The sequence below is a fragment of the Neopsephotus bourkii genome, unplaced genomic scaffold, assembly GCF_033783945.1.
Source record: "Neopsephotus bourkii isolate Nb327-2 ecotype Australia unplaced genomic scaffold, CSIRO-AGI_Nbou_v1 NB_1638, whole genome shotgun sequence".
Taxonomy (NCBI): Eukaryota; Metazoa; Chordata; class Aves; order Psittaciformes; family Psittacidae; genus Neopsephotus; species Neopsephotus bourkii.
In genome coordinates this window covers 6,832,959-6,860,844 of record NW_026902113.1, presented here as the reverse complement: position 1 = coordinate 6,860,844, position 27,886 = coordinate 6,832,959, and the positions used below count along the sequence as shown (strand labels likewise).

Genomic DNA, 27,886 nt, shown 5'->3' with positions numbered 1-27,886 from the left:
ACCATGCAAAGTCCTCATGTTGAATGTCTGACTACCAGTTTTAATCCACTTTGAAACGTAACCTACCTCCACTGGTGAACAACTTGTTCTTCACTATAACTTGGTAACTATTCAGTGCTTCAGCATACATTCCATTAGCAGCATACTGACAGGCCAGATTTAAAAGAACCTACAGAAAAATGCAATTATAGGGGGAGGGCAAGAAGCAGGGGGGGAGTGAGTGAACAAGCTGTCTGGCTGGGGTTAAACCACGACATAGGTACAAGAAAATATGTTGTTCTCTCAACAGTAATAAACATGAATTCATAATAGGTCATTTTAAATTAATTTTACCTTGGCAGAAGTATTGCTTTTACCAGTTTTAAGCTTCCCATATTTAATGCTCCTTTGTTCTTGTACATTGACATTGAGAAAACAAGTTTCTAATCCACCTACTTTAAGTAATTATTTTAATTTTGTACTTACATTTAACTACCGTTAAAAGTCATGCTAAGTGGGCCTCAGACCCAAGTAAGCACAATGTTATAATGCAAACTTATTAGAAAACATTCATACAAGGCAATTCTCAGAGATTGTGTGCAATTTGTGACTCCAAACGTGGAAAATGGTCCTACTATCCATGGTCACTCAGTTTATGAGGAGAGAATTTTTTCAAACTGCTGTTTCAAATCAGAAGTTCTGCTTGTGTCTGGTAAAATATCTCTGCATTTTTTAACCCATAAAATGAATTACTATGTCTGCCTAATTCTATGCATTATTAACAATTGTCTCTAGAGCACTACCTGCAGTACAACTTTAAATTCTCCCTAAGTATTTTTATGTATGTTGTATTCTTTTCTTAAAAATGTCTACTATTCATTTGAAAACCAGGATGTAGATCTATATACCTGCTTTAAGATTCAGGATTTAAGAATATTACAATATCCTATTTCATATAATTTATTTTCTGTCACTTTACGGCTCAAGTTAAATGCAGTGTCTGATCTCTCCTGTATTGTTCTCCTGTCATGTTACATTTTCTAGACTATTTATTTTTGAAGTAGAGGATTTACATCTGTTTTATTTTGGTATACATGGTTTGCGTGTGAGTAGATAATTGGAACACGTATTCATGGGCATCCTTCTTCCCTTAATGTTGACTACATGGTTTCACTGGTACTTGAGATTGCAGGGGCATAGACTCAGTCTAAATGGATCTTTGCAATCCAATGACAACTTTTTAACTTCAAGAAGTCATCTACTTTATCTTCATAAACTTCTCCTACTCCCAAATGTAAACTGTTACCCAATTTGATACACTGCTAGGAGCATTACAGCAAGCAAACACTCAGCAAACACTGAAACGTCTCTTCAGGAGACTTTTTTACCAAGACCTTTCATTCACTGAAGATTTCTAAGCACTTACTGAGTAAGTGAGGTCTAAGTTTTCTGGAGAAGCAACTTGTTCACGTTGTCTCACCAATGCTCTTTCCTTTCTCCCAGCCTCTCTTGCTTTTTCCAGAGCCTTAAATAAAACACTAGAATATAAGCAATGCCTTGAATGAACCCAAAACAAGTATGAAAAGAATATACTCCTGTCTATTTTCTTCAGATTCACAGACTGTACCCAATGCCTGAAAAGTAGCAAAATAACCCAGAGAAAGGTGTTGATTAGCAATAAGGAGACATACAGTTGTCTAAGTCTGCTTAGCTGGCTAATGTTAGAGAAGTATAGTCACAACTATATACACCATAATAATTAGATTATGGTGACCCTAGAAGATTATTTTACTTGTTTTAATCATAGAAAGCACACATAAACGTTAAATAACCAACACCCCAAGCCCACACCCTCATCTCCATGCCCCCCCAAAAAAGGAGCACTTGGGCTTGGCATGTTTCCTTAGTTGCAGAATCTCAGTGCATGCAGATGTTGGAAAGAAGAAAGTGAAGGCAGAAAGTGAACTTCCATGTTACACAAATGGAGGCTGTATATGTACTTCGACTAATTGGTAAATTGCTTCCCTTTTTTTATCTATCCACAAGTGGTATTTCACACGTATGTGCACAATTAGAGTAATTCCAAAATAATTATTTTATCCAATAATATTCTTCTGCAGATTGGTGTCAAGACCCTACACAAGTAATGCTATGGGTCTGCATGTGCCAATAGCAGTCCTGTTTGCCTCTGCAAGGATGCAATCTTCAAGAAAGTAATGGCTAGCACTACTGCTATTTGGAAGGTAGCAGTGAAGGAACTACTTCTCAAGGTATAGCTTGATTCTTAGTCTTTATGACAGAAGGCAAGTCCAACTTAACTGTTCCCTAGATAATGAGTTGGCAACTTTGATGGCAGGAAAATTGATATTCTGCCTACTCCCACAGATCCCATAGATTAGACTGGGCAAATCTGTGCCACTATGACTAACTGATCAGACCCATCTGAAGGGGTCAGTAGGGTTATGGGGAAGAGAGCTTTTCTAGCACTGAAATCTTAACGAACATATACACAAGAAATACAGCTCCTACCTTATTTTCTGACAATACAAGGTACCATTGGATTAGAAGTTACAATTAAGATGATTTAATAATTTGAAACATTGGAACCCAAGTCAGTTTGAAACATCTATTTATAAAAATTGTTCTTCCCATAACAGCAAAACTGAAATCCAGAAAAATTACCAATTTCAAGTCTCCACAGCTGTTGGCAATGCAGCTTTCTTCAACCAGTTCATTCACTTTTTTTTCCAACTGCCTAATCTTCTCTTCTGCACTAAAATAACAATAAAAGGATTAACATCAGTAATGTAACTGCATACACTAAGCTTTTACACAGGATATTCTCAAAATAACACAGTGATGTATCACATAACACAGCTAACCAGTTCTCCCATCAAAGAAAATATAATGTGAAATTATGCCCAGAGAAGATCCTCCAAAGATATCACATACATACTTTCAATCTGAAAACAGACATAAGAAAAAAATAAAACGTCTTATGAGAATTATGTCCCTCTTATGAGGGACTCTTCATTAGGGACTGTAGTGACAGGACAAGGGGCAATGGGTTAAAACTTAAACAGGGGAAGTTTAGATTGGATATAAGGAGGAAATTCTTTCCTGCTAGGGTGGTGAAGCACTGGAATGGGTTGTCCAGGGAGGTTGAGAATGCTTCATCCCTGGCAGTGTTCAAGGCCAGGTTGGATGAGGCCTTGGGTGATATGGTTTAGTGCAAGGTGTTCCTGCCCATGGCAGGGGGGTTGGAACTTGATGATCTTAAGGTCCTTTCCAACCATAACTATTCTATGTGAAATCCTAATTCTACCCATAGTTGATTTTTTGTTGCTGTTAATGCTCTGAAATAATTTAATGCAAGACTGAACAAACCTGTCTGCATTTTTTGCTTCCAGAGGTGGAATGGGACCTCTTCCCTGACCAAGAGGATCAAATGGAGAACCTGCACAATAAAAAGAGTACTGAAAACTGTAAAGTAACATCTCCCTCTGGCAGCTGGCGATTTCTACAAACCATACCTCTCATAGCTGCCCTAGTGTAACCTGCAGCACGCACTGCTGTCATTGGTCGAGCAACCCCGTCCTTAAATGAAGAGGAAGACATATTAAAATCATCCTCCTAAAAATAGACTGTGGACAGCAGAGACATCAGTTACATATTACAAAACCTTTAAATACAAAAATCAGTTGTTACCACCTCAGTAAGATGAGTATTTTTAAAATGTTTTTATTTCTCAAATATACATCATAATTGCCTGCAATGTAGAGGGGCAAACATTATCAGGAATTCTTAAATTCTTAAAAACTGCTGCTCTTGAAATCTGTAATGTACTCTAGCCTACTGCCATACTGTTTCAGAACTCGGTTGCTTTTTTCATTTTTATTGACAATAAAGAAAATCCTACAAGATTATGGATCAGAATGTTTTACTTGATCTAAACTGAGAGGCACAAGCCAACCAGTTTTTGGTATTTTGTAACTTATTACTAGACAATGCCTTCCAACACAACAGTGTCTGATCCCACTCCATGTTGGCTTATTAAACTTACCTGTCAGGACACTGAGTGCACTAGTAAAGACATTGATGGCCCGGACCAGACTCACAGGGGTCCTCCAGACACACACCATACCTATAGGTCCAGGAACTTCGCCTAATCTCAACCCTGATCCCTCAGCCCCTGCCAGAGGTTTGCTAGAAGACTACTTATTTCCACATCAGCCACTACTACGCATGGCCAGATAGTCCCTGATGCAGATTTTAACCTGACCTGCTGGACTGACCTTAGCCTTGCCTTGTCACTATGGATCTGGCCAGTGATCATTGGTCCTAGCCCTAGTCTATGCATTGACTTTTTTTGCTTGACCTTGGACCTCCTTCATCACCATGCTATTGCATTATGTTCTGGACTTTTGGTTGAACACAGATACCATTTCTGGGTGGACCCTACTTGCCTAGCTCAAGTGCTCTGGAACTGGGTCCTATCTGGTGAGGCCCCTGCACTGCTGGCTATGCAACTTCCACCTAGGCTCCTGGCTTGCCTTCCTTCAGGGAGTAGCTCTACTCTTGATTCTCCCTGATAATTCCCGTTTCCCTCTTGGGCTGACACAAAAGAATACAGTGACTGTATATATATATATTTAATGTTAAGTCAATATACTTAAAGGTGCTGGTGGAAAAGCCGTTGGTAAATTGCAGCAGATACTTATGAGAGTATAAGTACCTAAGCAAAACATGAAAGCCAGAATGTATCTCTGTCCTATTTCAAAGGAAAAAATATTCACTGCATGTCAATAATTGTTAAAAACACTACACTGGTATTGCTTCCAACCCTGTTCTCAAATAAAATACTCATCACAAACCTCACGTTTTCTGAGAGTAAGAAAAACAACTAATTAAACAGTGCAATAATCAGTGTTATTTCAATAACCTTTTTAATACTTGTATTAAACTGAAACATTTAACAGAAAACTTCACTGTTCCAAATCAATATAAATTGTAAATATTGAAACTTTTTACCTGTATAGCTCCTGTCACTGGTCTTCCCATAGATGAAGTTAAGGTTGCCTTTGACTATAAAAATAAGTAAATTGTTTGAAACTAGCATTCACAAAGGATTAGAAGGCTGTAAATGCTATGTATGATCTTGGCAATACTGAGTTTTAGAAGTTGATTTAACTCTCACGTAAGTTCATAGAAAAGTTCCCATTTATGTTATCCACATGCAATGTACTGCCAGTGCCTGGCAGACTGTTGGAACACTTCCATTAGCACAAATTCACAATATTGTTTTTTATATGTCTAGATATTTCTGTCAGACCTTTTAAAAAAATTATACAGAAATTTATCTGAGGCAGCAGTACTTTGCATTATTAAATTATTGAAATTACTACCTTTAAATTAAACAAGTAATTTATACAAAATATATTGGTAAGATTCTCAAGACATCTTATGAGATACTAATACTAGGACAGTCTTTAAGTCACATTTTCATGCAGATTTATTTTACAGTAAATATAGATATACTTTAAAATTGCCAATGTATATTTTTTCCCATTAGCTGACATGCCACATACTGTCCCTCTGTAGTTGTGTTAAAATCATAAATAAACATGAAATACTTAGTAGTTAAGTGCTAGAGATTGCTACAAATATACAATACAAACAGACAAAAATGAAGTTTTTCAGGCCATGAAAAAGTATTCCCCTAATTCCCACTCAGATTCACCATTTTACCCACTATCCATCACACATTATGACTGAGTTTTGTTTTTTCTGCTAAGGCTGAATCTGTATTAACAATGACTGTAATGCAGGAGAAGCAGAGTGAAACAGGCAGTACTGTGGAGTGGACAATGCTTTGGAGGTTTCTGGCTCCACTACTGCAGATGACCTCAATCTTTATTATCCTTAGGAGATGCCTTCTTGTGCACTCCTTTAAGAAGTCAGCTTTTCCTGTTACAGCGTGTTACTGCACTAGACATCTGCAAACACAACTGCTAAGAAAAAGTAGGCTTAAAAAGGAATATATCCAGAGCAGGTAACAGAAGGTTCAGAGTAAAGTTTGTATTTCAGTAACAGAATTCAGGTGTTCTTGAAGCTGTTAGCCAGGCAACTTGCATAAGAGTTCTAAAGCAATGTGATGGTCCTTCTTGTCATAAAACTTACAAGAATCTAAGAGCAGTCTTCTCAAACTTGCCTGAGACAGCCTAACAGGTTTAAAAATATATTGGGATAAGGGATAGTGGATATACCACTAACGTATACCTTCTATTTCCATAATAAACCAGGTTAATGAGTTAGTTATTTAAAGAGTTACAATAGATTAAGTATACCAAAGTATATAACCAACTTTTCCTGATTAAACTAGAGATGATTTCAAAGCCCACATTTTTTTTAAGACTTAATTTCACCTTAACTTCCAGACAACTTTCCTGCAAGAAAATCAGGTTAGTATCTTGGAATCTACTGCCTTACATAGTACAGAAGTTGATCTGCAGTATGGTTTGGGAGGAAAAAAAAAATAATAATAAAAAAAGAAATCAGTGACCATGCCTTGTAATGACCAACTTGTAACTCTACGAGTGTAGAGCTGCAAATCAATTAAAAATCAATGAATACATGTGGTTCACTGGAAGGAAGCATTTATATAAAAAGAGCTCAATTGGTGCAAGGCATTTCTGGTAAATGCCTCATTTTCATTAATAATACAACAGAACAAAAACATACCCCAAATCCAGTAGCTAAAGGTCTTGAAGTTGGTGTACCAGGAATTTTGGCTGTCCCCTGGGTGAGGAAAAAAAAAAAAATCAAAGAAACGCCACCAATTAACAACCATATATGTTCAGTCTTTCTATATAGTTTCTATAGTGAATTCATAGAAATAATGCTTCAATTGTTATAGAACGGATTTTCATTTTATCAACAGATTATTCTGGCAAAGAAGTAATATTAATCAGACAGTTCCAGCTCTTCTTTAGACATACAGCATATACTTCTAAAATGCAGGTGCCAACTTTATATTTGGTTTTGAAAACTGATGTAGTATTAAATCAGAGCTAAATGAAAATAAAGAATAATGTAAATTACATGAATATGAAGAAAAAAAATCAGAATAATCACACATGGTTTTCTAAATCCCACTATTCGGTATGCATCTCAGCCTCAGTCAGAGCTACTAATTCTATATATAGAATATTAAACAAAGTCCTTTCAGAATGTATTGCTTTGCTTTTTAACAAGGTTTTATCTCATTTTATCAAACAAGAATACATATTTTTAACCAAAGTTCCGTGTTTGCTCTAGCTTCCTCCCTGAACTTATAAAGTCATGCTTTGCTAATTTTTTACTTATTTTTCATATAAGTAACTAAAGTCTGTATCTTCATGCTAGTAGCAGACAAAAAAAGTTAAGAGGTTCCCCAAATAAGTTTGTATCAGTGTCAAAATTATAGCTAGCCCTCTAGAGAAGGCCTCCTCTCTTGCAATGTTTTTTAAAAGGTACTTACAGGGGGTCTTCTACCATGACTCGTTCTTGCTGCCTGTTGAAAAGCTGTATCATTTTCTAAATCCTAGGAAAAAAAACCAACCAAACAACCTTTTTAAACCCCCAACAGCCAAAGCCACAGTTCCAGAACCTTAGGACTATTGAAAGCAAATAGGTAAAAAACCAACTCTTCTTCCAAAAATACCTGACCTGAAAATAACTGAATGACAGGTTTTACTGACAATACATGTTATTTGGTCTACCTGTTTTTTGTATTTTTGATCATTGACTGTAAAACCTCATTATTCTCTGAAAAATGAAAACACGCTGAAGAAGCAGAGCTTAAGTGATGAAATGTAACATGTCATTTTATTTCCATCCAAAAGGTTACTCCTAGCACTATTTCTACATTTTAATATTAACATCTGCCATGCAAACACATTGAGAGATCTCATGTCTCAGGTTACACTGAATTTGGCACTGGGATTTCACACAAGATGCCAAGTCTTGCCAGACTGGCCCTGCTTTGAACACAGTAGTGGGTTTGGACTGAATGACTCCCCTGATGTTTCAATTCCATTACATCACCAGTTACCAGGAAGTGGTCTGCAGGGTTACCTTAAGTTATCCCAGATGCTCTACTGATTGCACAGAGACCTGCAGAACTCTGCTCTACTGTTGCCTCCTTCAGCAGCAGGACCATAAGAGACTGATGACCTACTGACCAGTTAAATAGCCTCTTGTCAGAAAACTTGCTGCTGCACACTGTCTGGGAAACATCACATCAAAAGCATCTGAATGTGAATATGGCCTTCAAATAACTAGGATTTTATACTTCATAAATTCTAACCATTATAGCATGTTAGATCTGCTATAAGATGTACATAGGTATTTTGCTAGAATGGAAAACTATCAAAGAAATAACTATTTAAAACTTATGAAACTTTGTATATTTTTTGCAAAATAAAGAAAATTTCACTTCAAAGTAGTTAGTACACTTCTACATTACTATACCCACATGTCCTTATCTTGTACTTAGAAGGCAAAATCCTATGTATGAGAAAGGTGGAAAACAGCAAATATTTTTACCTCTGTGTCAAACGCGGGATTGTAATCATTGTAGCCAGAATAGAGATCATCTTCATCAACATCAGGAGCCAGATGCACATTTTGCATCATTTTTCTGTGAAACATTTAACATGCCAAGTATTCTCTCAGTGGTTTTATATAAAGCTCTTAAAATGTGAATGTAATGAGGCTTGCAAGTTCAAAAGAGTACAAATTGCATTTCAGTTTTTAATTGCTGTCTTTGAAATTAAAAATAAGTTATGTCATAACAACTAGGATTTACCTACACAAAGTATTAAATGGCACCGTTTCATACAATTATATTTTGCTAGGTATTTATACCACTGTCACAAAAATTGTCTTAAAGATATTTATCACTAAAACTGAATCATTGTAACAAATAACTATTACTTTTAGAATGGTATCTTTACATTATCAGATAATTCAGATTTAAGGTAATTCTCCAGTATCCTAAAGTTTCCCTTCTTTACTGGGCCATAGTACTCAGTCTAATGAAAGACATCTCTTCCAGCTCCAGATATTCACTCCTTCCTTCACCTGTGTCCTTACATGAGCACAGACACAGCTATTCTCTATAAACAACATTCTTCATATAATTTTCCCATTTCCATTCAAATGTTTTTTAAGAACTAGAATTCCGGGAGCCTGGGTTCCAATGTCTTTCTTCACAAATACTTCAGTGTGCTACAAAATAAGCTAATATAGCTGCATTCACCTTGTGGTTTTTCCACCACTGAGGACACTAAGGAGGTCTCTCTGACTGGCTACCTATTTTCATTAAAATCTTAAGATGCCAACATTTGGTTTCATCTAGAATATGAAACGCGTGCCCTATAGCAAGTGACCCTTAGCCAGGACTAAGCGCAGCGCAGCGCACCCCACCGCGGACCGGTTCCACTGCAGCATCCCCCTTGAACGGGGCCTGCTCTAAGCTTACGCGGTGCCACCGCGGAACAAAGCCGAATCGCTCCTGAACACGGGTTTCGCCAGTCGGCGCTGAAAGTGGGGGACGGCGGCTATATGCCTCACAGCAGCTCCGCCTTCTCGAGGGTGGCGGAGGGGCGGTGAAAGTCTCAGCAAACCAGTGCGACGATACCAACGCGATGGTGCCAACACCCCGGTGCCAACATCCCAGCCCGAACACGGCGCACGCGGCCTGCTCGCTCCGCACCGGAGGCCACCAGGCCCGGCCGGACCCCGTTGCTAAGGGTGCGTCGGCGGACGCTATCCCACAATGCACCACGCCTGGGCGGTCACAGGACAGCAGAGCACGGCGCAGCCCTTAGCGGAGGTCGAGAGTATCCGCGGGATTGGCGCATGCGTAGAGCAACGGCCGAAGCTGTTTACCTGCGTGTGTCCGCTGCTGTGAGGGGATGTTCTTGCGGCAAATGGAGGGTTGCTTGGGCTGGGGAATAAAAGTGTTATCATATGATAGATGTGCAAACACATTTTGTTTCCCCCTATGCTTTCCACATCTTCTGGAAAAGGAACACAAAACTACTGGTAAGGACGGGAGGCTTACCAGACTGCCTACTTTTAGTCCACAGGACAAAGAAAACATAAATGAAAAAAAGTTCTCTTGTCTGATAGACACACTTCGCTGTGTGCAAATAAAACCCTGTGAGGTGGGTATTTACTGACTGTAAGGGGAAAATTATTAGGATAAATGAGTTTCTGAAACATTAAATAGGCAACAATTAAAATTCAAAATGGGGGGAAATTCTAGACTTCTCCGTAATGGGAAATTTAGAATTACAGAATCACAGAATAATTCATGCTCAAAAGGAGCTCGGGAAATCTCTCCCATCCTAGTTTAAATGTCTTTGTGTCTCTTCCCAAGAGTAAAACCAACATGCTGACATTTTATGGTGAAAATTGATTACTTCAGGCTATAGATTTGCTATCATGAGAGTAAAGCAAATCTGTTGTCATAAGCTAAATGGCTTTCTTGCACAGTTGTCAAACCTTGTGTTCACACAGCCCATAACTGAGTGTACTTCAGTGCATGTTTCTCAAGCTCCATATTATTGCTGCCGTGTGCCCTGTGGAGTGCCATAGGGCTGCACCTTAGGCACAGCTCTTGGGCAGGAGCCAGCACCTCCAAGCAGAGACCTCATCACAGCCACCACTCACGTTCAGGGTACTCAGCCACACCATTTTCTCCACTGAGCTGAGAAATCCACTCTTGAAAATTAAAAGCTCAGTAAAAAAAAGTCGGTAAAGTTTCCCATATGCCATAGTCTCTGAAACTAAATAAAAAAGGCCGTAGCATCTTAGAAAAAAGATTATTCCTACAACCATTTCTATCACATTCTTTAAGGTGACATTTTGGAACTCCTGACAAGTGTCAGCTGATTTGCCCACAGAAAAAAACTATACTCCAGGAAAGGTTTCCCATGCCTAAATGGGAAACAGATTTGAGCAGGGATCTCTGAACATGCCTGCAGCATTTGTGGGAGATAAAATATTTTACAAGACAATTGTCACCTACCCCTATTGCGATATGCTAATGGCATAAGAAAGCTGCAAAGACAATATACAGTGCAGAGTCAATCAGAACAGCCTTTTTATGGTCAGGGTTTGTGAGCATTATGCAATGTCAGGACCTGTCGTTTTAGCCTCAAAGTGCTTTATGAAGAGATAAGGCACAGAGGATATGAGTGAAAGGTCCTTCTTTTCTGGCTCCCAACCAGAGAAACAAAGATAACGCAAAGAAGTATTAAGACATTATCACTTCTTGCATTAACCTGTTAACGTTCCATGCATGAACCACTTTCACACAGAAACTTTAGACCTGAGACTTTTGAACATGAGAATCTTTATACCTGAAATTTCTGGATTACAAGTATTTTGCAGAATAACAGACTTACGGTGGGAAAAAATTTCACGTGAGCTACCTGATGAACTCCAGCATAAGAAATACATATACATTTCTAGCCCCCTTTTTTGCCTGCAACTCCTCACATGTAATTGAGCCTAGGGTTTTTAGATTTTTCTCATTGTCCACAGACAATCGTATGTCACATTCATATATACCTGAGCAGCAGGTACAATTCTGTGACAACAGTCTTAGCTCTGCTACCCAGCCTGTTAATGGGCATACTGGTGCTTAGCATATTCAGATGTTTCAGCCTGATTATCTAGAGCAGTGGAAAGAAGGCACTGTGATACAGAGATATGATAAGGAGACACTGCATCTATCTTGTAAATGAAATGGTGCTGGGGCACCACTGGAACCTTAACCATGTTCATTTCATCAGACTTTCTTACCCTCCAGACGTAGGTGTATACATTCAAATTAGCTGTTAGAAGTGGTCCCTGACCGTATACTGGGAATTGTTTGAGAGAATGATAACTAGCTAACACTATAATGGGCTATTTTGATGCCAGAGAAAGTCAACTCCAGTGGCTGGTCCAGCCTCTGGCAATGCTGCATGTTGCCCACGCTACTGGAGTGTGTACCAGGGGCCAGGAGTTTAGGAAGACTCCATGGCCTGTCTCCTTAGGCCTCTCAGTCCAGCTACTACTTCTGATGTCCTCGCAACATCATGAGGGGCTCATCAGACTCTGTTTCCAAAGGCTGTGTCAGTCTACAATTCTAGGTGATTTTTGTTTGTATGTCTGTCTGTTTTCCTGGTGCCATGAAGTATAAATAGACTTTAATACATGAAGATTTAACAAACCCCAATAATCTCAGGATCCTTACTTGTGGGTTGTGATTATAAGACATTTTCTAACAAGATCATGCTACAGGGAGAAACCCATATGATGTTAACGTCTTTACTGGTTTTGGCTAAATTCAGAAGGCAACCTGGAATGCAAAGCTGCCAAAAAAACCCAAAACAAAACACCAAACCCCCCAAAATAGTACACAGCCCAAGCAATGTTGTATGCTGTGAATTCCTGATCATTTTAAGTTGGATTAAGCCAGCACTGTCACTACATGAAGCAGTCCCATTCTTTTCCCATCTTCTCAGTCCTCTGGCTGGCATCAAGCTAGATGCTTCTGCAGTTGAAGTAAACTGCAGATCTGATCAAGTGTTCTGCAGTTATCTTTCAATAAATCAGGTATCTGATCCAGTAAGTGCACTGAAAACTTAGGGCACATTAAGGAGACCATGAAGCTATACTCTTAAACAGTAGAAATCACTTTGCCTTTCAATGCATGGTGCATCTTGGGTTTTTTCCATCAATAACACTGCAAATAAGGACTCAGACAAACTGTTCCAGGACCTACTAACTTGGGTTCAGGGGTTACTGGCCACTGACTGCCTGTTATAATCTCTGTTAGTGTGTACCTTACCCTTGCTCTGGCCGTTGAACTGTTCACCTGATCAGCCATGAATTGGTGGTTTTAGAAAATGTTCTGAATTGAAAAAGTAATTCTCCTATTAACAATCTTTAAAAAGCATTTTTCTAGCATTGAATTCTGGACTGACCAGGTGTTCATCATATTCTACTGTCACCCTTCCATTAGCTTGACTATTGCAACAATGAAGCTGCATTTAACTAGTGCCTGAGAAACTAACATCTTGTCAGCATACCTCTAAAAATTACTGAAGGGAAAGCAATACAGAACACATTAAAAATTAAAGCCTTCCTAATACTTAAGCTTTCAAAATATTTTCTTTTTTTTTTTTAATTTAAGAATTGATAGGTAACTGAATTTAATGGTTACAATTCAGATTTAAAAAATTAAAGCCTCAGATCATGCTCCTCCTATACTTGAAAATTCAAACTTCAACTCTATTATTTTGCTGACTGGTTTATGTTAGAGCCTTGATACCCTGGGCTTATTTGTCTCATCAACAGAGCCATATTGCATATTACTTTCCTCTGTTACCAAGTGTATGAACAGCATGGGTATTACAATATTAGCTTGTTATATATGTGCTCTTAAAAACACACCTCTGTAGAACATTTTAACATAAAGTTGTCCAAGTTAATAATGTTTTCTAAGATAGAAACAGTAACTTAAAGAAACCTTTTGTCTCTTTTGGGAGATTTAAAAATTGGTTTTATATTTGTGATCTTTGAGTTAGTGTGCCTAAACATATAAATTACATTAAAAGAATTCAAGTTAGAAAAGAAAGTTTCTAGAGCTACTCTTGATGAAATTTTAAGTACAAGTTTCAGAATGTTTTCAGGGTTAGGTTTTTAATGATGAATTAATTAGGCAAAATATTTTATAGTTATATTGAAAGTTTTTAAAAAACTACTTCAGAACAGTGCTAAAGGCAGAAAATACTTAGTATAGTTCTTCTCTAAGCATCAATTTAATCTATAGTCTGTATTCAGTAAAGCAGGTAAATAAATTTATGTACAATTTTAAAACAAAATTAATGGAAGAACCTCATGATGAATAATACATATGAATAATGTTTATGTTGTATTTTGGGTTTAGAAGACATTTGCAAAAGAAAAATTATCTTGTTAACAGGTATTTTTACTATTAAAGGATACAACTTCATCTAGCTTGCTGAATCATGATTTTGTAATATCCATTTTACTACTGTTTACTTTCTGATTTCTGCAGATAGCTTCTTTAAGAATCAGCATTTTAGCAATTTTGGTAGCATTTGCATCAGACCATTTGCAGTAGTGAAAGACTACCTAAATAAACTGCATGAACTACTAGCAGTAATTAAAATTATAGTTTTAATTATAGCATAATTTTAATATTACTAGTTATAATTACAGTATGCAAACCATTAGATAGAACTCTACAGAATAGTAACAAAGTTATTAAAGCTATCATTTTAAAGCATTATGCTTTCTGAACCATTAGGATCATAGTAGCAATGTACCATAGTCCATTACAAAAGAAATGTACCTTCTGGTTGCTCTGGTGAGCAAGTAATGTATTAAACCAGTGTAATGCTTAACAGGTGTGAACTATGCCTCTGTTTTCTTCCCATGCCAAAAGCCCAGGCTAGGGGACATTGGTTTTTAGAAGCATGTAATTCCTTTATTTTCTGCAAGGGGGAATTCATGTCTCCTTCATATTCCACCTCCCTGTGGCTCACAATTAATACTAGCCATTTCCCTTTGTTTATTACATGACTCTTTTATACTATCCTGCTCCTCCCCTGCAGAAAGCCCACCTCCTCTCCCCAGCCAGTAGAATATTTCAGCTCCTCACGTGGGGTAGTGGAGGAGCATGCTCAATAGAAAGAGACTAAAAACATGGAGGAACCAACTTTGCAGCTCTCAACAGTCTGCTCTTAACAACAGTCTGCTGTTGGACTTAGAAGAAAGAATATATGTGCTGGTGAGTGCATATTTGTTCCACTAGGGCATCTCTTGCTGCCAGTACAGGCCCTACTTCTCATTTTCTAATGGAGTCCAAGACCTTTTACCATTTTGTTGGTTATAGGTTGTTGATGTTTCTGAACTTGGGGTGCCTTGTGGCCTTCCTGTGAGAGTTGTGGAAGAGGGAGGAGAGTCATTATACTTTATTCATAGAGGCTGCAAGTATTGGGCCTAACAACTCTTCTGCTGTAACACAATATTGAAACTTTGCTTTTTTTTTTTCCTTTATTTTTTTTTATACGTTTTCTTCCCGTAAGTTTTTATGAGAATTCTTTATATTTTACTTTCTTCTTGCAAACATCTGATCTATTCAGTTTGGACTCATCAGTGTGTCCGCTCATCACAATGGGGAATATGGCTGCTGTCATTACCTAATGAGGTAACTATTGCAGAGCTGTGTGGCTTTGTCTATATATACACAGTATATATATACTAATATACAGGTGATAATATAGTTCAGATTTCATTGCAGCAGACCTCTTGTTCACCAACAGGACTTAAAGGCCCTGTAATTGCTATTATCACAACTGTGATTAGGTGTCAAAGCCCTGTAGTAACACCTCGTGTACAGTTTAACTGGGCTTTTAATTCTGTTGATGCTAATTGTCTATCTGTAACAGCTTTTGTCTCTAATAGTCTATTACTTGAGGTATGAGTACACATCTAGGGAGATCAAAGACTATTAAAATAACTGACTCTTCCAAATGTCCTTCCAAATGGGAGTGATAGTGACCTTGTTCTGAAAACCATGTTTCCAAGCCCAGGAGACTTTAGTTTTATGTTCTAGGAACATTTCTTTAAGTAAAATCTTGAGTACACAAAGTAAGGATTCCTTGATTGCAAAGCAGTTATGCTTTGGCTAAACAAAGCTCTTTGTGTTTGTAACACATGCCAAGTTATGCCATTTTGAATTAGTCTTCAAAGGAACAAAATTACTAGTTGATAAAATCCTAAAACAATGCTTTCCACACTAGCCTATGGAAGCAGCAGTACTGGCACGGCACTCTTGTCCCACTTCCTTAAATCTTCCTGCAGCCCAGTTACATTCACTTTGCTCTGCCTACATTTCCCAATTACTGGCAGATCTCAGGTTACATGGGTGGTGGTAAGGTTGGGAAGTCACAGAGATACTAGTTTGGTTTTCCACATGCTGTCCACCGAGTCTTTAGGAATTTACATTTTTGACATCTCTGTCAAAATTAGCAAAGTGCTAGCAAGGAGGATGAATGTACAAAGTTACTAGCTAGGTCTTTTATTATATGGTTTCTTGAAACTAGGAGAGTTGATAAGACAAGTGACAGTTTACCAAATTTCATCAGTAACCGTAAAACATTTATTCTGGGAATGAATGTGTTAATTTTCAACTTAATTATTTTCAGAAAGCCAAAACCACAACACATCTTGCCATGTATTTCTCAGCTGTAGTAAGAGCACAGTAATACAATTTTTGATAACACATAAGCATTTAAAATATTAACTTTTGTCTCTTTTCAGGAATATCCAGCATGATTACAGAGCAATATGCAGATGAGTAGAAACCACACAAAATTAGAAAAGGTGAGTAACACAGCATGCCAGCAGGAACGGTAGATTAGAGCAGCTGAATTACATTCTCATTGTAATGTCACACTTTTGCCTATTTTTAGACAGTTTTTGTACAAAAACCAAGAACAGCAAAAACAAAACCATATTCAGAATTCAAGAAGAATGTATTTTTAAGGATAAGTTAGCTTTGCATAATGTGAAAAGTGGAATTAGTTTGAAATTTGAACTTTATGTTGGAATTGTGCGCTTGTCAAAAACCAGAGAGCAGGGGCATTTGATGTAGTCTAGTGCTCTCTGGCTGAAGTGTGAAGGGGTGTTTGCATCTCCAAAGGTGACTGAATTCCAAGTCCCAACTTTTCCCAGGTGTTTGAGTTTCATTGGGATAGTAGAACACCTGTGATTATGTGGCGATAGGGGTCTATCCATTTTAACAGCACGTAAACCCTTGGCCTTTACCCAAAGTTGGCCTGTCCCACTTCAGAGCGGGTGTTAAACAGGCAGCCCTCTGTCCCTGCGCAGCTGCCCTCGGCAGCTCATCTTGCAGGCGAGCACCCTCGCCTGCTACCTCTTGGAAGGTGAGCATGCAGGGCCGGTCCTTGCACGGAACGAAGCAGCGCTGTCGGCACGTCGAGCTGTGAGAACTCCGTTCGAGCAGTGAGGGAGATAACCCTAGCCTGCGTGGGGTACGAGCTGCACGGTGTGTATCGGGCGGGGCCCGGCCCGGGAGGGCTCTTTCCCAGTCAGGGAAGGGAAGGCCGCCGGGCGGCTCGAGGAGCGGCCGCTGAGGGGCGCGGCGCGGAGCCAATCGGAGGACTCGTAGCAGGAGCCAATGGAGGCGGCTGTGACATGGCGGGAGCAGTGGGGGGAGCGGGCGCGCGCGCAGTGAGGCAGCGCTAGTTCCCGTGGTGCTGTGTCGGCCGTGCACCTCCCGGACCCGCAGGCATGGAGTCCGGCCAAGTTGCGATCATCGGCAGGTAAAGCGCCTCCTTTCCTCTCCCCTTCCGCGGGTAGGTGCAGTCCTCAGGGGAGGAACAGCCAGCCCGGCTTGGCCCTTGGGGGATCTGCGAACGGATGCCCGGGGACGTGCGAAGGAGCTGGGGCGCCGTCCAAGCGAAGTCTGGAGTGGGCTCGCCACCTCAGCGTGGCAAGTAGGGCGCTGCCGCGGCCGCTGCAGATGTCGGGTGTGGCGGCGAGGTGCTAACTCGGGGTAGTCGGTGGGGTCCAGCGTGTACAGCGCTGGTGCGGGGGAGCAGTGCGAGGAGGGCGGGCCAGGTGCGGGTTCCTGCTGGCGTTCGGAAACCATGGGAGGAGTGCACCCGTCTGGCTCACTGGAAAGAGTGTCTTAAGTCTCTGACAGCTTTGTGCGGCTTAAAAACCAAACAAAGCAAATTCCAACAAACAAGTGTCCACAGCATCTCTGCGTAAAGTAAGTAATTCCTTAGATCTGAAAGACTGCTGCCTTTTTTTTCATTGTAATGTTTTGTGTGTAAGTACAAGGGGAATGCAGAAATCCAAGAATAATAGCTTTAAGATCCTGTTTGTCAACTATGTCAAAGCTCATGAGCTTCTCTTGGTCACTCCTGCACTATATTGACAGCAGTGTTTCTGACTTGTGTAGGAATGCACTGTTTTGTCTTCTTGAGCTAAACCCGAAGTTCTTTATTTGATAGTAATCAGGTGGGGCCAGACAGTAACAGCCCCCAGCACACCACTGTAACTTGGTGCTAGAAGCATGGTCTCCGTTTATTAGCAAGACCAGTTGAGGTCTCGGGACACGTGTCTTGGTGCCCTCATGTGACGGTGGAGCCGGGGAGCGCTGTCTGTGTGCGAAGGGTCGAGAGAGCTTGGCTCTCACTTGCTGTGCCTGCTGTGGCACAATCACACTGAAGGCAGAGCAACTCTTTCTGGTAGCACCTGCAGAAGTTGTGTGAGCAGATCTGATTGTTAGTACTTCATCACTGGACCCAAAATAACAAGTGTTTAAAGTGTCAAAAAGCACTGTCTTGGGAGTCATATACTAATACCAGGTCATAGTGTTGCTGTACACTGGAGTAACAGTGCAGGCCTGACACGTATCATTGACTTACTCTGTATGCTCTGTAGCTCAACAGAAAGATTATTAAATTTAAAAAAGAAACAGAATTTTAGAAATATTTTTTAATCAAACTTTATCAATTTAAGGAAACTTAAAAGTGCAATTTGAGAGATTATGCTATTTATAAAGACAGTGGCAGTTCAGATATGCTTGTTAAGGTTTAAGTGATCCAAATACTTTTGAGAAATACGTGTTAGCTAGGAGGCTACAGTAGCTCACAAACCTTGACAATACCTTTTTCACAAGCATGTTTGTTCGTAGCTTGCCTGAGAACTGCTGTGGTGTGGGCTTAGTAAAGTGAGATTGTAGTTTGTTTTTTTTTAATGAGAATTATCAAGTGAGAACTTACTGCCCACTCAACACTAAATGCAAAATTCCTTTTTTTTTCTTTTGTTCCAGTTATTTCCACTGATTCCTGCTGTTTCCTAAAACTTCCTGTTTTGTTCTTTTTTTAATATGTAAACCAAAGGCTGAATATGTTCCTGTTTTCTCTTCCTTCTTCTGTCATCTACCCTACTGCTTTATCTCTGACTTTTGCTCCCCTTTTAATCCTTTATCAATGCCCTAGTGGCATTGCATTTTCCAGTTGCCAGAGGTTAAGTTTAATACTGCAAATACAATGGTTTTGGAAATGACAGGAAATGCATGTAATTATTAAACCCCACTGTTGGTATGGAGTTCTGCTCTTGTCTCTGTTAGGGAATTTATTGTTTTGGGGGATCTCAGGTTATTTAAGCTTATGACACTGTGCGTGAAGAGACTGCACCTGCTATAAATCTTAAGACCTGCATTGCTTTGAGAAACAGGATAAAATTGTCAGTCGCTTCAAGTTTCTTCTCTGTGTTTCTCAGTAATAGGACTTCGTCAAAAAGTGTGGGGACGTAAGCAGGTTGTTCGTGTGTGCTTCCAGCATTATAAGAGTGCTTCCTCTAGAAATAAATATAGTGCTAGAGGAGGGTAGATGGAAAAGTAGTATCAAACCCATGTTTGGTTGTTTGCCTTTTTTCTTCCCTCCGTTTTTCACATGCTTATGATAATTCACATGCTTCCTGAATTGCTGAGAACCCACAACTTCAGTAGCTGGGTCTCAGGTTTTTCTGATCAGCTCTGAAGCAGGAACTTGAACTCTTGGACCACTAGGCTGCTCTCTGTCTTTAGACTATGAATTGAACAAATTAGTTTTGGGGGTTTTTTAAAATCTTTTTTAGTGTAATTTTATGTACCAATTTCAAGTTAAGTTTCTAGCTGCCAAAAGTGTTGATGCTTGAGTCCAGTGTTCCAAAGTAGTAGTTCCTACTATTTGAATTCTGCTGTCCTTTTTCTATTTTATTTGGATTTTTTTTATTGCTCATTATCTTTCTGCTAGCAAAGGATAGTTCTCTGTTAGAACTGTTTCTTATCAGCATGTAACCAATCTTTTAATCAGATATTGAAGAGTCCAAGCTCTGTTCTCTTTGCAACATTTGTAAGACCTCATTCCTCAAAATAAATGCTTATTTATTAATTGGCTGATATTTATTGTCTTTTCAGTGGACTCATCGGTCGCAGCTGGGCCATGGTGTTTGCTGCTGGAGGCTTCAAGGTGAAACTTTATGATGTTGCACAACAGCAGCTAACAAGTGCACTGGAAAATATTCGGTAGGTCACCTGGCTTGAAATGACTGGGATTGTAATGAAACTGTGGGATTTCTGTGATTATGGATAAACAGTCATCTCTTATTGTTTAAGGGAGAATGGATTTTAATCTTTGAAGAAGGCTTTAACTTTGAAATACAGGTCCTGTTAAGATCAGAACTGTATTCCATATCTCTCAATGACACTTCTGAAGAGCACTTTAATTTTTAATGATTTAGGAGTTTAAGTTTAAATCCTAATTCTTGAAACAGTATTTACCATGATTAGTTAATCTATAGGCTAAGCTTAAAATACATGAACAGAAAAGTTTGTACGTAGAAAGACAACAAGGAGTCCTTCAAAGTGGAAGTAGGTTACTATGGATTGTTGAGAAGCCCTGCTACAGTTATGGGTATTCTATAACTGGAATTTTTTTAATTCATAACTAGTATTTTTGGGTCCTAGAAGAACAAGTTGCTAAAGATGATCAGTTATAGTAAAGGCTGGGAGTCGTCTTTAGAAGGAACAAATCTGAGGGTGACAACATGAGAATAGTCACATTGGTTCAGCTCAACAGTTCTCCAGCCCTTTTCTCTGTTGCCTGAGGCACTATAGCTAAAGCCACAAGTTTTTGTTGCATGACAGAGCTCCAAGTTCAAGTCTTGCTCCTGTTCCCCAACCTTCAGTGCCTTGAAGTTGTTTATGTATTCAGTAACTCTAAATTTCTTCCAAGAATTTCTCTTAACCTTCCCTTAAACCTGGGTGAATCCTTTGAATCCTCCTTGCCAAAGGACTTTGTGTTCTGCAGGTTTACTGTTCACTGGGTGAAGAGCTATTTGCTTTTGTTTGGTTTGAACCTGGCTCCTCGACTGCTTTGTTTGGCCCATACTCCTTATGTTAGAAGGGACAGCATCTCATTGGTTCTCTTCACCTTCTTAAGGATGGTCCTGGAAATAGAACTGGTTTATGCCCATGAGACCATTTTTAAAATAATCTATTTCCCCACACCTCTCTTTCTAAGTAGGTGTTAGTCAAACCAGCAATTTCTGTTGCTCCACCTAGATGACAGACACTTTTGTTTTTTTTCAGATTTACTGGAATAGTGGCAGTGAGAATGAGGTTCTGGGTCACTGTGAAGGGGGCCGTTGGGCAGTCTACATTACAAAAGACAGCACTCACTTCCATTTTGTTCTTTTTTAATAGGAAAATTAGGACTTCAGCCTTCCAAGTGTTTCAGTTTGGAAAAGTGAAGCATAAATTGTTGTGTGTAAGAGTGAAGAGTGCTATTTGAGTATGTCTGTACTGGCCCATGCCTGCATTTGCTATCCTATAGGAGTTCAGGGCAAGTTTTGCCTTTTTCTTAAAGTGTTCTTAACTTATGATTAGCTTGTGTATCTTGGCTGTGATACCGTCCTAGTTTAAAAGCCTAGTTTCTGGATAATGTAGTTTTCATGACGCAAATACTATGCAGTTTCATCAACCAGTATTTTAATCATTATCAAAATACAGTCAAATTTGAACTTCTTTGCACTGATTTCATAGCACATAACCTGCAGTAAATCCCTTTGAGTTACTAATATGATACTTGTGTAAAAGCTGGAGCTTGAGTAGGTTGTGAGGGCTTGCAGGAGAGAGTGGCAGGGGAATGCCTGCTGGAGCAGTCTGACAAAGCCAGCTGGTGGCTGGACTTGCTGGGATTTGCTTTCTTTTTTCCCTTCAGATAGCTAGTATGTTAAAGAAGGCTTTTAGGCTTAGGGTTTTTGTGGGTTATTTTGGTTTTGCATTGAAGAGTATTTGTACCACTCCAGACTGCAGTCCATGAACTTTCAGTGTATGGAGATCCTCTATGTATTAAGGAGAAACTGAAGTGTGGAGATGACTATTTGTATCTTCCCTTTACGAAGCAAAAGTGGGATTTGACTAGTAAACAACATTCTCTTCTAAAATGAGGTGATACTTCTTTGACAGAAATGGTACTTAAGTATTAGATATTCTATGTAATTAATTTTTATCTCATTGTAACTTGTAACTCATTGCCCTTTATATAAATTCAGAACTCCTCAGGATTCATTAACCTAAAGAGTTCCACTCTCTCAGAACAGTAGGCAGGTAGCAGTGGGGTGTAGTCCTGCAAGGTGACTGGAGTGAGTCTGGGATGGACCTACAATCATCAGGAGAGCTTCCATGTATCTCTATGGAAGATCTGAAATATATCTGTAAATTTATTCGAAACACTTGTCATGGGTAAAAATACTTGAGATTAAAGCATGGGATTTGGATCTACTGAAACAAGAGGAAATATGTATCGGGTGTCCACATTATCGGTAAACTAGATACAGAAAGAAAGGGAGAGTGTGTTTACTAAGGCCTAACACGGTGTGATGGATTTACCGCCTATCCACCTGTTGACAGACACATGCCAGTCAGTGCCCTGACACATGAAACAACCGCACGTTGAACTGAACTAGGTGTACCGGTGGCATTATTAACCAGTGTCTGCTCTAATGGAACAACCTTATGTTCTGAAGAACCACTGATGAACAGCTTTATGCTACACTTGACCTACTGAATGTATGTTGTAGTAACCTGCCTTGGAAAACATAACTTGTGTCCAGTATGCTGTCTTTTCAGTCAGTGTGATTCTGGCTTGAGTGGAAGATTGCTAAACTTTAAAATAATGAGCATTAGAAAAGCAAGTAGTACCCTATTCCTGAAAGTAATTCTAAAAGATAGGATGTAGAAAAACTTCAGTGCATGCCCCCAAGAAAACTTTTATGATTCTTGTAATATGTAAATTTTTTCAAATAGTTCCTGTGCTACTGTTGTAAACATAATTATGCTGTTGATAAAGATTCACAAATTCCAGTGGAAATGCTGTATTTCTCCCCCTATGTAACTGGTTCATGGTTTATATAGAACAGTTTTTGCATATATAATGAAAAACTTGCAAGGGGAGAAGGTTTGGTTGAAGAGGACACTAAACCTTGGATATTTGCACATGTATTCTGTGATTTTTTTGTTCTAGTAGGTGTTGGTTAGATATGGTATTTACTTAGATACAAAACTTTATCTCTTCCGGGATACAGGAGCAAGTGACTGATTTTAATATCTAAAATCACAAACAATCGTATGCATAAAGCTATAGATAATTTTATTAAAAAACAACATAGCAGATCTTGGTGCATGGTACTGAATCTAAAGTAAAAGTGAGGCTGTTCAGTGAGAATTACTTGTTTGTCAGCTTTATCTGACTATAAATTGGTCCTCTGCATTGTTTGAAGATGTTGGACCTTTAAACACCTGGAGCCAAGCAGTCTTGAGATCAGAATGTCATACTTCCTCTCTTCATTAATTATTAATTTAGCCATAAATATTATTGGACTTGATACATAGTGCAGTATTGCACTAAGCAATGTCAACTTTTCCGTGTTGTAGAAGCACAGTTGCTATGAAAACTTAACAAGATGTGGGAGCTGGAAGAAGTGGCATTCCCCTGTCCTACCCCTGGCCACGTGAAGTACTTTAAGAGTTCTGTACTGTTGTAAATGGGGATCTGGAACTTGTAATGGAGTGCCTGATACATGACAGGTCACAAGGCCACTGAAATAAACCCTGACTCTGTAGCCAGGGTTTTGAATGACTCTTCCCTGTAACACAGATTCATTGTCTTTCTCTTTTCAGGAGGAGACTAGTCTCCAGAAAAGACGTTAGAATGTACATTACTTCTTGTGGTCTGGTGCCCTCCTTTGCTTTGTGTGTATGAAAAGGGAAACAGTTTACTGGATTGGTTTTGTAGCATGAGGAGTGCAGTGATGCAGGTTTTGCCTTCTTTTCCTGTGGCATGTTCCATGGCTGTGTGGCTAGATACTTTCCCAAGCTGGCTTTCTCTTCCAGTCTCTGTTCTGTATTGTATCAATACTATACTCATATCAAGGGCAAAATGAAGCCTGACTGAAGTATTCCTTGATAGTTTTATATATCTCATTTGAGGGGAAAACTTCTAACCGTATGATTCTTCTCAAAGTGTATTTTGGTATTGAGTGCCTGACACTGATACATCAAGCTTGTGCTAAATCATGGGCTTGATTCTACCTTTTCAGTTTTTCTTTGCTCTCCTCCACTCTTCCCCTTGAAAAGTGTGACTGGCTAGGTGAAATTGATCCATTTGCAGAATTAACTAGAGAATGTATTGATAAGCTTTGGAAGGGGATATATTCTGTCTCTCAAAAGGTTCTGCCTGGCCATTCTGTAGTTGAAAACACCTCCAAAGGGAAATTTTGTCTTTTCACCTCACTCCTCTGTGGGAGCCAGTCCCCTGGGCAGCTAGGATATATGGCTTAGATATGACTGATCTTTTTAATTGCAGAGGCTGTGTTTTGAGAACAGTTATATTGTTGACATTTGCCTGGTATACGGAAGTAACAGATTGTCCAAAAAGCTGTATAAGTGTCCATCTGTGAAGGCTTTCAAGGCTTGGCTACGCAAACCCAAGGCTAACTGAATCTGGTGTTAGCAGTATGTCTGCAGGTATAAGAAGCTGGACTTGAGACTTTTCAGGGCCCCTTTCAGCCAGTGTATCTGTGAACCTGGGAGACCCAAGTTTCAGGCTGGGTTGGCATGGTTAGAAGCAAAGATGTGAACTGTGGGTCTCTGTTTTAGGTAGGCCTACTTTAGGTTTGGTGAGAATTTCCATCTTGAAGCTAAGTTTAAATCAAACAAGCAGAATTAACACCCTGAGAGTGCCATGCCTGGAAAGCAATTTGTATGATAACTTCAGGAGATCTCAGAATTTTGATTTGCTTTTGTGCACCACCATGCTCTTACACTGTAGTCCTTTGCTTTGTGCCTCTTCAAAACTGAGTCAAAGGCAGATGTGTAACTATCCATCTTTAATGTACTGCCAAACCTGTGGATGAAGTATTCGACAGCTCTGGATCTCACGTCTGGACAGAAACATACATACTTTTGTGGTCCAACTTGTACTGCAGTTTTATGAAGACATAATATGTAATAACTCTTCCCTGGTGGTCTGTTTTATGCTTACCTTTAGTCTGTGGGAGGCAGAAAGAGGGAAAGTGGCTGATAATGGCTTTCAGACAGCTAACTGCAACTCAGTATTAGCAGCTTACTATTTGGCCATTTCATGTATGGACAGTGAGCTTGTCCCAGTGTCGGGGCTCTTAGTTGGCTACTTGATCTGTTGTGTCTCATGCTAGATAGATGGGACCAGTGATGTTTTGTTTGGTTGTGTTTTGTTTTTTTCCCGTGCCAACTGCCCTCTCATCAGACAGCACTAGATGGTAGTGCCATGACGTTAATGGTGCTAGTCTTTGGGTAGTGGTGGTTGGCTAAGCATGTTGTCTTTCCTTCCCTTCCCTCCCTTCGCCTTACTAGTTTTGATACTAAGTTTATGATTAAATGGTCTTTAATTTTGCAGGTATTTGCTTGTTGCGACTGTGTGTGCTGAAAACTGTGACTGCCCAGTAGTAACTACAGATAAATGTGAGGCAGTGGGGTATGAACAAGATGGCTTAAGTGTTAGCATCACTTGCAAGGTCTTTCTGTAAAGACACTTAGGGTAGAAGTAGTAATCGAGCATTCTGGGCAGCTTATGTGATCAGGGGTGTTACTAGAGGTTGGGTGCCTTATCTTGAAGCAAATACTGTCTCAGTTCCCAGAGTAATGTTGACATAGGCAGCCAGGTACAACAGTAAAACTGCAGGTAGACCAAGTGTGGGCTCTAAAAGGAAGTAGTATTTTCTTACGGAAATTCTTCAAAGACCTCACAAGTACCGAGTCAAACTCTTCAAGCTGTGCACACGATACAACTGCAGAGCAAAGTCCTGTGGTGTGTGCTGTGCCCATGGCTGCAATGACCTCTGTCTGTGGTCATCCTCAGGGATGATCACCCTGAAATCCAGGCTGCCTTGAATGAAAAGTCACCCAGCAGATGTCAGTGGTGCACTGCTGTATACACCAGCGGGTCTGGCTAGTGCCTAAATGTATGATAAGTATCAGGGGACGCTGCCTTCCTTTGCCACACTTTTGTGGTAGTCTTAATACCCCAAGGGAATATAAAGAGGGCTTAGCATTTGGAAGACTTAAAATTCATTTGTTGACTAGACCAACTAAAATGTCAGTAAATATATTGGCAAAGGGAGACAAAGGAGAAAATTCCCTGGGAGGGAAGGCCAAAACCGAAGCATGTATTCCTTATTCCATGCTTTAAATAAACATACTGGATTAAATAAATGGCTGATGTGAAGAATTTTGTTTGGGAGGGAAAAAAACAGTCCAGTGGTTTTGCAGGTTAATTAAGAAATGGTGTTCTTTGTGCACAGTGTAGCGTGTAATTGCTAATGACAGAGAAGCAGAGATGACAGAATTGTCATCATTGGCAGATGAGGAAAGGCATGAAACAAGAGATGGGTGCTGCAAACTTCTGTAAGAGCTTGTGGAAGAAAAATAAAAGCTAGATCTCTCGGTCTATGGCTCTTGCATTTTTGAATCTTTCCATTAGCAATCACAGGCTGGCATTTCAAAGGACCAGGGAGGATGAGACAAATGTAGTATTACAGAGGAACATTTTCACCCTCTTTTTCAAAGAAGGAAATAGTATTATTGTGGTCTCATCAAACTTAAATTTTTGTTTTGTTTTATTTTTTAAAGGAATATACAACTTATGAGCAAGAATATGCTGAATTGGGGCAGGAACACAGCTACATGCATGCTGAAGTAAAATTCTTATTCTTTGGAAGTTAATGGTAGATTTGGTAAACCAGTTCAAGCTGAAGTTCTGATGCTGAGGTGTCACCAGCTCCTATATAGTTAATTAGGAATTGGATTGGTTTTAAATAAATTCCTGTAAATTTTCATATTTGGCTTAGAATACTGTGATTTCAGTGTCTCATTTACTGCCATCATAAAATGTTATCGCATACTTGGATGCCTAAAAATTGTCAGACAGACACACCTGAAACACTTAGTTCTCCCTTCTCTAAAAGAGAGCTGAAGATGATTGTCTCAGATGTGTCTCTTGACAGAGTACGCACGATGAAGCCCACTTGTTTTGTTTAAGGAATTCTAGAGGAGGAATTCTGTATTCAGTCCATAGATCAAATTAAAATACTTGTTGATAAGGAGGAGCTCTAAATAAAAGGATGGTTTGACAAAGTGTGAGTGTGTTCTCACACATTGCTCAGCAGGAAATGGTAGAAAATGAGGCAGTGTGATCTACATTCTTCTCCTTTTTAGTTTAAAAAGCTGCTTGAAAAATACAGAATCTTAGAATCATAGAACAGTTAGGGTTGGAAATGATCTTAAGATCATCTAGTTCCAACCCGCCTGCCATGGGCAGGGGCACCTCACACTAAACCATGTCACCCAAGGCTCTGTCCAGCTTGGCCTTGAACACTGCCAGGGATGGAGCATTCACAACCTCCTTGGGCAACCTATTCCAGTGCCTCACCACCCTAACAGGAAAGAATTTCCTCCTTATATGCAATCTAAACTTCCCCTGTTTAAGTTTTAACCCATCACCCCTTGTCCTACCACTACAGTCCCTAATGAAGAGTCCCTCCCCAGCATCCCTATAGGCCCCCTTCAGATACTGGAAGGCTGCTATGAGATCTCCATGCAGCCTTCTCTTCTCCATGCTGAACAGCACCAGCTTTCTCAGCCTGTCTTCATATGGGAGGTGCTCCAGTCCCCTGATCATTCTCGTGGCCCTCCTCTGGACTTGTTGAGGGCACCAGA

The 27,886-nt window shown here is 39.6% G+C and overlaps 2 protein-coding genes across 9 annotated transcripts in view; one reads left to right on the top strand and one right to left on the bottom strand.

Annotated features, from left to right (window-relative positions):
• IFT88 (intraflagellar transport 88) overlaps positions 1-9,701 on the bottom strand; it is a 45,932-nt gene extending 36,231 nt beyond the window's left edge. For 2 of the 6 annotated variants that reach the window (XR_009728648.1, XM_061374508.1), the window contains exons 1-9: positions 8,566-8,718; positions 7,499-7,561; positions 6,721-6,777; positions 5,011-5,064; positions 3,513-3,576; positions 3,367-3,436; positions 2,662-2,752; positions 1,406-1,504; positions 67-169 (exon numbers count right to left, since the gene is read on the bottom strand). Coding sequence is in view for 5 of the 6 variants with exons in the window: in XM_061374508.1 (XP_061230492.1) it covers positions 67-169; positions 1,406-1,504; positions 2,662-2,752; positions 3,367-3,436; positions 3,513-3,576; positions 5,011-5,064; positions 6,721-6,777; positions 7,499-7,561; positions 8,566-8,670 (706 nt within the window). In the remaining variant the exon portion in view is untranslated. Of the gene's footprint in view, positions 1-66; positions 170-1,405; positions 1,505-2,661; positions 2,753-3,366; positions 3,437-3,512; positions 3,577-5,010; positions 5,065-6,720; positions 6,778-7,498; positions 7,562-8,094; positions 8,246-8,565; positions 8,719-9,502 lie in introns of those variants that run through there. The other 4 variants (XM_061374509.1, XM_061374511.1, XM_061374510.1 and 1 more) reach the window with 4 other exon arrangements.
• A 4,911-nt stretch (positions 9,702-14,612) lies between these two features.
• The window catches only part of CRYL1 (crystallin lambda 1), a 66,638-nt gene continuing 53,364 nt past the window's right edge, over positions 14,613-27,886 (top strand). Inside the window, exons 1-3 of one of the 3 annotated variants that reach the window (XM_061374340.1) lie at positions 14,616-14,836; positions 16,372-16,434; positions 20,048-20,155. In XM_061374340.1, coding sequence (XP_061230324.1) covers positions 20,073-20,155 — 83 coding nt within the window. In that variant the 5' untranslated portion in view covers positions 14,616-14,836; positions 16,372-16,434; positions 20,048-20,072. Of the gene's footprint in view, positions 14,837-16,371; positions 16,435-17,239; positions 17,397-20,047; positions 20,156-27,886 lie in introns of those variants that run through there. The other 2 variants (XM_061374339.1, XM_061374337.1) reach the window with 2 other exon arrangements.